Source organism: Photinus pyralis, unplaced genomic scaffold, assembly GCF_008802855.1.
Source record: "Photinus pyralis isolate 1611_PpyrPB1 unplaced genomic scaffold, Ppyr1.3 Ppyr1.4_LG2, whole genome shotgun sequence".
NCBI lineage: Eukaryota > Metazoa > Arthropoda > Insecta > Coleoptera > Lampyridae > Photinus > Photinus pyralis.
Window position 1 is genome coordinate 7,174,115 of NW_022170403.1, and position 8,117 is coordinate 7,182,231.

The 8,117-nt window shown below is 37.3% G+C and overlaps 1 protein-coding gene across 1 annotated transcript; it reads right to left on the reverse strand.

Moving 5' to 3' along the window:
* Positions 1–1,596: 1,596 nt before the first annotated feature.
* LOC116163412 (carboxypeptidase Y-like) lies at positions 1,597–6,539 on the reverse strand. The gene is made up of 5 exons (XM_031477320.1): positions 6,406–6,539; positions 6,071–6,352; positions 2,057–2,256; positions 1,868–2,011; positions 1,597–1,809 (listed from the first exon to the last, which is right to left on the reverse strand). The coding sequence occupies exons 1-5, from the start codon at positions 6,410–6,412 to the stop codon at positions 1,720–1,722; spliced, it is 723 nt and encodes a 240-aa protein (XP_031333180.1). The 5' UTR covers positions 6,413–6,539; the 3' UTR covers positions 1,597–1,719.
* Between the last annotated feature and the right edge of the window lie 1,578 nt (positions 6,540–8,117).

Here is an 8,117-nt window from a genome sequence, read left to right on the forward strand (position 1 = left end):
AATAAAATACCGTTCTAATCTAATCTTTTTCGCCGGTACAATAGTGAATAAGATAAATGACTACCAGCATCAGCAACCTGCAACCCAATTTCTATTTCTTACCCCCCCCCCTCCCCTTTCTAGTACGCACTGGGTGACTGTATGTGCCACGAACTTGTTTAATCCCCCCCCCCCCCCCCGAATAAATTTCTACGTACGCCACTGGAAAAGGGAACTGTGAATTTTCAATCGATTCGACTCAACATTTGGCACTGCGTATTATATGGCTAAAGCTATGTCCATATTGAATTTCATGCAATTCAGTTCATAACTAACGGAGATGTCAAAGCGATCGGGCATTTCTAAACAAAGTTATCGTTCACATTAACAGATAGAGGGGCAGACAGACAGCAATACAAAATTATAAACGATCTCTAGGATCGTTAATAAACGGCAAAGGTGAAAAATTATGGAACATGTAAAAAACGGTTTGTTGGTTTTTGTACAATAACTTTTTTAGCAATAAACGCAGAAAAAATTCCTTCCTTGATGCAAGCCTCGACACGATAACGAACCAAATAGCGAAAAAAGTAGAACAATAGCTCTTAATAGCGTCTCAACGAACGAGCGGACGGACAGTCGGACGGACGGACAAAGTGGCCACAATAGCGCATTTTTTTATTTTTGTGGAAATGTGCTAAAAAGACAGAGGTGAGTCTAGTAGCAATCGGCGTAGTTCTCATTCATTAGAGACATTGTTACCTATGGCTTTGAATATAAATTTTATATTCAAAGCCTATGGTTACCGTAATTTGTGTGTAGTAAGGGACCAGATATTAGGGTGAGATGCTGTCAAACAAAATAACTTATGGAGATCGCAACGATTCTTCGGTGACGGCTGACGGGTCTTTAGTGGGAATTGGTTTCGAACTTATAAATCCTTAAATATATGATATTCGAACCCGCGTCGAAACTATCGTCATTGAATTTACAACTATCGTTTATAATAGAGCGCTTGGCGCTGATGTTACAATCAGACAATTTTCAGGTAACTTTTATCCAGCGGGAAATGTAAACATCGCCGATGTAGTAGATTATGCCAGTGAATAACAAAATACCTTAATTTTTCACTCATCGATTATGCCCATTACATAGTTCTAACTGTTCGTACAAGCACACCGAAGACGAACTACTATCTTTACACTTATCGAGCACCTAGCGAGTTCATGATTTTAGACTTTCTGTCCGTCCGTCCGTCCGTCCGTCTGTGGACAAGGTATCTCCCGAACGGTTTCGAATTTTCCAATTCAGTTTTCAGTATTTGGTTTATCATTACCCAAGGAAGTTCTCATTAAATGGTCAGTGATCCAGAAGGTCGTTTGCTATATTTGTTATTCCAACGACCATGTCAAGACGAAGCCAGGCTCATCGAAAATTACTATAAAGACAAATGTCACAGACCAATCTTAGGAGTCATCAGACAAAAGTCCTTGCGCTACAATTGAAATTTGTGTTTGTTATTACACACGCCCAGAGTACCGCAGTGGGAAATGTTGCGGTTTTTGTTGGGTAAGATTCGAGCACTTAATAAATTACCTCGAAAAATAAAATGCAAGATTTTACCAGCGAACTTTTATTTTTTTGTATTGAAATAACACAAACCAACATCAGAACTTTAGTGTGCAATTGAAATGATTATGTTGTGTAGCAATACCAAACAATACTAGTATGAGCAACATATTAACAACGTAGCACCAAAATTTCATAATCGGAAAATGACATTTCTCGGGAATCATATGGAATATAACAACAACCGTGGCTGGGATGAACCTACAAAAATTATGATTTACTTATAACAAAAGTGTACCTAATCTAAAACTTGACATACCTTTCCGACAGTGTTGGCTCCATCGTGCCATACTCTACCAATATACAAAGGTTCACCAGACTCCGTACGGCCACCTTCAACTGCACCTGGTGGAATATTACCGCTACAAGCTGGCACCCAATCAAATCGTTGTTCGCAAAGCAACTATAACAGGATTAGGTATATTCGATATTAAGTAACAGAGCATACCTGAAAATTCTCTTTCGTGTGCTCACCACCAGCATGCGCTACATACGCAACGTGCCTGTCGGGAATTACCTTCGCGGGAATCCAATCGCCGTTGTGGTAAGCTCGCCCAACATATATTTGACTACCATCTTTGTCTACTCCACCACGAACAGCAGTGGGGGGCACCGTGCGATGGACATTCCAATCGATCCAAGAATATGCTGTAAAATAAACACCATAATTATTCCAAACCAGAATACATACCATGGATTAAGTGATCAATATTTTTACATTTAAAAGATTCAAGTCATTTAGACGAATTTAGCGCGTGTCATGGTCCGATTAAGTATTATCACTGTGTAGGTACATACAATGATAGCACCCTGTACATTTTTTACAATTTCTTGTAACGATTACCTATTCAACAAATTCAATAAATCTGATCATAAATAATGAAGTTGACAATAAATAAATAGGTAATAACTAAACAATTCATGTATTGTAATAAATATGCTGCGTCCATCATGCCTACTAAACTGCCTATTAAGGATGTTACATAGGTTTTCGGGTATGCCCTATCCGATTTTGAAAAAAAAATAGTTCGCCGGGTGTGAAAGGTGCTACTGGGTTGGTGCAACCGCCGAATCAGAGCGTGTGTCTTATCGAAGAAAACGAGATTTTCCATACAAAGGCGGTACGAGGTTCGCGGGGTCTGCTAGTTATGTAGATATAGCATTCCCATTATATTAAAGTAATACTCAACAGTCAACTCTCTCAACTATCGGTGTTAAAGTGATAATTTTATATACAGGGTGTAGAAACGGTTTGCGCACCAGAGATTTCAATGGTAATTTCTTTATATGTATTAAAATATTTTCTCCTATAATGATTTTACATCAAAGTTTTAATTTTTTTTCCGATTTCCCGAATTGAAAAACGAGCTCCTGGGTATCTATAGCATGTATAAAACCAAATTTTAAACCTGATGTTAGTTTTGCTTTTATTAAAAGTGTTTATGTATGAAATTTCATTTAATTGCTTCCATAAATAAGAAAGTTGGCACTGCGCACGCGCAAAACCAAATTTCATAACTAATGGAGATGTCAAAAGGGCCTACTTTATTTTTTTGTCTACATTGCCAATTCACGAACTCCGATCTACAAATTTGATAAAGAAACTACCTGCAAAATTTCATCGTAATCGGCCCATTCGTTTATCAGTTATCGTGCTAACGAACGGACGGACGGACAGACGGACCGGACCGGACACCGCAAAATTATAAACTCTCTAGGAGCTTGTTAATGAAAGAGGAAATGAGCAGACGCAGAATTTTTCAAACTACAAGAAACCTATTTACAAATTTGCTCTAAATTAATTAATGGAAAAAATATTTCGATATAAAGAAATTAGCATTGAAATCCCTATGGTGCGTAAACGGTTTCTACACCGTGTATAATATAAAATAAAAAAGACTTCACCGCACAGATTAAAACAAATTAAGCGCGCAAAAGTTTTCGAAAACATTAATTAAAATAGATATATGTAGATAGCATATCATGCCTGTACTTAATGTTGGTATGATACAATTTCACATTACCTTCCTGCGCAATACTTAGACTTTATAGTCAAAAATAGATATTCGCTCATATTTACCTACCGTTCAAGCACCTTGTTATCTACGTAAAAGTTTTTTTTCTGTGACGGGAAAAACATTTAACGTTTTATCTCTGTTGATAGGTAACAAAATGTCACTTTTTATGAAATTACTTTTTTCCCCGAGGTCCGTTAACTTGCCCCCCCCCCCCCGCCCCTCCCACTGAGAGATTTGATAGTCCTATTATTTTAAAATGAATGCGCACGTTATGCGCTCATATGCGCCACCGATAGTAACTTTTGCGCCATTATCGCTTTTTAGAAATCCCCCCCCCCCCCCGTACGTATTTTATCGCTTGTAACTAGGTCACCTGATTCATTTGGTTATGCGCTCAATTGCGCCATTTGAATTAAAGCTAGCACCATTACGGTTAAGCCGTGACAAATTTTCAAAAAGTGGGAGGGGCCAACTTAACGTTTTTAAAAGTTACTTTTTTTTAACATCTTTTCATACGAAATTGTATTCCCAGGTATGCGCTAAAATGCGCCGTAAAAATATACCTTTGCGCCATTCTTGTTTTTTGGTTATCCTTAAATATATTTGGGAGGGGCCAAGTGAACGGAACCCCCATAACGCATTTTGCTACCGGTATTTGTGACACTCGATACATCTGGTTATGCGCTCAATTGCGCCACTTGAATTAAAGCTAGCACCTTTCCGGTTAAGCCATAAAAAATTTTTAAAAGTGGGGGAGGACTAACTTAACGTTTTCAAAAGTTCCTTTTTTTACATATTTTTTTTCTACTACATCGTACCTTTTATCATGCGCTAAAATGCGTCGTAAACAAAAATCCTTGCGCAATTATAGTGTTTAAGGATGTCTATCAAGGGAATCTCGGAAACGGTGCGCGGGCGCGGAAATAATCAGGACCTCTTTATCTTTAAAGAATCATAATACTTAGCTCTTTAATTGCGCAATTTTTCCCTAATTTGACCATCGTCATATCTTTTATGGGTTCGGAGATTCCCGTGTTCGTTTTCTTAGACACAGTGTTGTTAATAACTAATAATAGTGATAATGACGATTGACAAATCATAAATGTAATTCGTAACGTAAGAACGAGCGTAAGAATGGTTTTGGGGTTGAGGTGGGGGTTAATGTATGCTAGTTTATTTATACTAATTGTACTCGTATTATACGAAATATATTTTCAAGAAAACAACAGTCGCATAAATATTCTTATAAATAAAAAACTTGGGATTGCGCCGTCTACGCATGCACACACCTAATGTTTAAAGTACGCGATATGTTCGCCTTTAATAGAAGAATCTTTGGTTAAAATTTAAAAAAAAATCTATAAATATAAGTTGACATTGCGCAGTTCGCGCGTGCGCCCATCTGATTTTTACAATATAATCTATGCTTGACTTTACTAGAAGTACCTGTGTTTAAAATTTCAAAGAAATATCTCTATAAATAAGAAAATTGACATTGCCTCGTTTGCGCATGCGCATATCTGATTTTCATAAATATGCAATATGCTCGTCTTGACTAGAAACATCTGTGGTTAAAATTTCAAACAAAAAATTCCATAAATAAGGAAGTTGACACTGCGTAGTTTGTGCATGCGCACATATTATTTTTCCAATATGCCATACGATTGTCTTTACTACAAGTATCTGTGGTGATAAACATTTTAAAGACATATTATACTTCCATTGCGCATGCCCAGATTAATCGTCAACATTTTTCTGGGTTTCATGGTCGATCACGATCTGCTTATGTCAAAACTGTCCAAATATGGAATTAGAGGAGTTGCCTTAAAACTTTTAAAATCATATTTAAGTGAGCGTTATCAATATGTTGCAAATGAAAAGGTTCTTGGCTCGGGAGAAATAATAGAGACAACTTCAGAACAAAGATTAGTTGAATATGGGGTGCCCCAAGGCTCTATCCTTGGTCCAATTCTTTTCATAATATTTATTAATGACCTACCAATTAATTTTACATCTCCGTGCAACGTTTTAAGCTACGCAGACGACACTAGTGTGACTGTCGCTTGTAGAAATGATGATCTAGAATATTACCTAAATCATATAATGAAAACTCTAGGGAACTGGTTTAACGCAAATAAATTGCTAATGAACGTAGACAAAACAAAAATTTTAATATATAGGTAATAAAAACTCAACAGTTAGTATAATGGGGCTAACGTTTGAAACAGAGTACATCGAAACGTGTGATAGGTGTAATTTTTTGAACATTTGAAAGAGAATAGGGTAAGGATCTCGTGCCTACCGATATTCTTTTCCGGTCCTAGCATTAATATTATTAGGAGGAACATACGCCCTCGTCATTTATGTTTGCGCAATAACTTAACTTGTATTTTAAATAATAAGCAGACGATACAGAAATGATTACAGTATTTGACAGCACTCACCCTTTTTATCACTAGGGTTACCGCTTCCTCCGTGCAGATGAGGAGGTGCAACATTTGGATAGCTGTTTGATGGAGGTGGCGGATAATAATTAGGCGAGTAATTTGTAGGTGGGGGATGATGATGGGAACCATGATGGGGAGGTGATTGGTAAGATGGGCAAGATGGCATTGGGGCGGGTGGGTAAGAAGGAGTAGAAAGATGAGGGTAAGAAGGTGCGGCAGGGTACGATGGAGTAGGCGCGGGCGGGTATTGATGCAAGTTGGGCTTAAAACCGTATTCGTCTAGAAATAATTTACACCCTTAAATCTAGCACAAATGAAAATGTAAACCTTACCTGACATGTTGATCTTGAATGTTTGCTAAATGTATGCCACGAAATGAACAAATCTTTGTAGATATGCAGGTACCTACGTATTAGACTATAACGATTGATGTATTATCGTAGGCACCTATATCAATTGGACCCGACCAAAAAGATTAGATAATACACATATTCGAGAACTCCACGTAAAGCAGGCCTTCCACGTGCATTCATTTCATCGAACTTTGAATGAACGCCGTGTCTTTGAACTTGGAATAGAATGTTGAAACACCACTTCCACGTTCGCACATGGTTCGTACAAACTTGGCGAACAAATACAGGCGCGGAATGATTAGTTTTGATTGTCTTTTGAAGCCAAAGGATGTCGAAGTCGAACAGAAGAAAGAAACCTGAAGATGAGAAAAAAGAAATAAACTACTGGATGAAACCGTGGTACCTACTTGAAAAGGTACGAATTCCCTCATTTGTGACTATTAATGGAAATAAACAACGGTTCTTCGGATTATGTCAATTATGGATTCAAATACATTCGAATACTAAGTTCGATAGAAAAGTCGATTAAAGAAGATTCGCTCACAAACTCTTGCGACAAATTTCCCGACGTGTTGGGTCTGAGTTCAACTCTGCAAAATTGTAGCGGTCGGTACGATTGTGTACGCGAAAACCACGATATGTGTTTTAGGTTCTTCGCATAGTACAATGCGTAAATCTATCTCAGGAGCGACAACTACATCCACGCACGCGTCCAACATCGCTCCGCGCCAAGAATTCAAGATTGGCACCAAGAACGATGCAAACTTTGCGCGATGACCCCTCCCACGTTACGTTCGAACTTGGTCTGTTTGCAGAAGTGTAGGTACACTCCAAGTTCGATGAAATGAATGCACGTGGAAGGCCTGCTTAAGTATACGCTTGAACTGCATTATTATCCATCACAGCACAACTACGTGATGGGAGGTAGATATTGGCTTTTGATAATTTATTTACTTTCCTGTTACCGACCGATAAGAATGATAATTCTAGGTAGGTATAGGTGTGGAGGATTATAAACTGGAAATTCTAATCAAGAAATTTAAGTTGGTTCGACAAGTACGTGTCTTCTTATTTCATTAGAATTTGTAAACAGATTTACCTATACGGCTATATCAGATACCTACCTATATTTATCATAAGTTCATTTCATAAGAGCGTCTATATATATGTAGGTATTTATCTAGAATGACAGACAAAATATATTTCGAGAAAAAACTATTCTTAGAAAATTATTCATCGTGTTGTAAAAAACTAAAAACCTTGCCGAGGAATATCTAAAGCACTAGTATACTGTATACACGATATGGTGCATCTAATCTAAGACGAATTATCGGTAATACAATTCAATGGTAATACCATTGTTTAAATACTTTAAACAATGGTAATACCTAAGTGGAGAACGGAATATACCGGGTGGTGCCTAGCGCGACGCAGCATAGGGATTTCAATGGTAATTTCTTTATAGTCAATTACTAGCTCCCCTAATTACTTTAGAGCAAAAGTCTAAATAAGTTTTTTTTAGAGAAAAAAATACTGAATCTGTTCATGCTATTACTCATAATTTTCCGTTTTTCAAAACCGTAGAAATCGACAAAATAAAAAGGTTCATTTTACAATAAATCAAATATGCCTTGGAATTACCTAAAAAAACAGCGATCACGTTTCATTATTTGCCTTTGACGTATATTAAA

What these genes read in the sequence shown, in the direction of transcription:
- LOC116163412 (XM_031477320.1), bottom strand. An exon ending in TAACCCTAGTGATAAAAAGG is followed by an intron (nt 2,257 to 6,070) that starts GTGAGTGCTGTC and finishes TTTATTTTACAG; the next exon opens with CATATTCTTGGATCGATTGG. An exon ending in GAGCCAACACTGTCGGAAAG is followed by an intron (nt 1,810 to 1,867) that starts GTATGTCAAGTT and finishes TAATTTTTGTAG; the next exon opens with GTTCATCCCAGCCACGGTTG.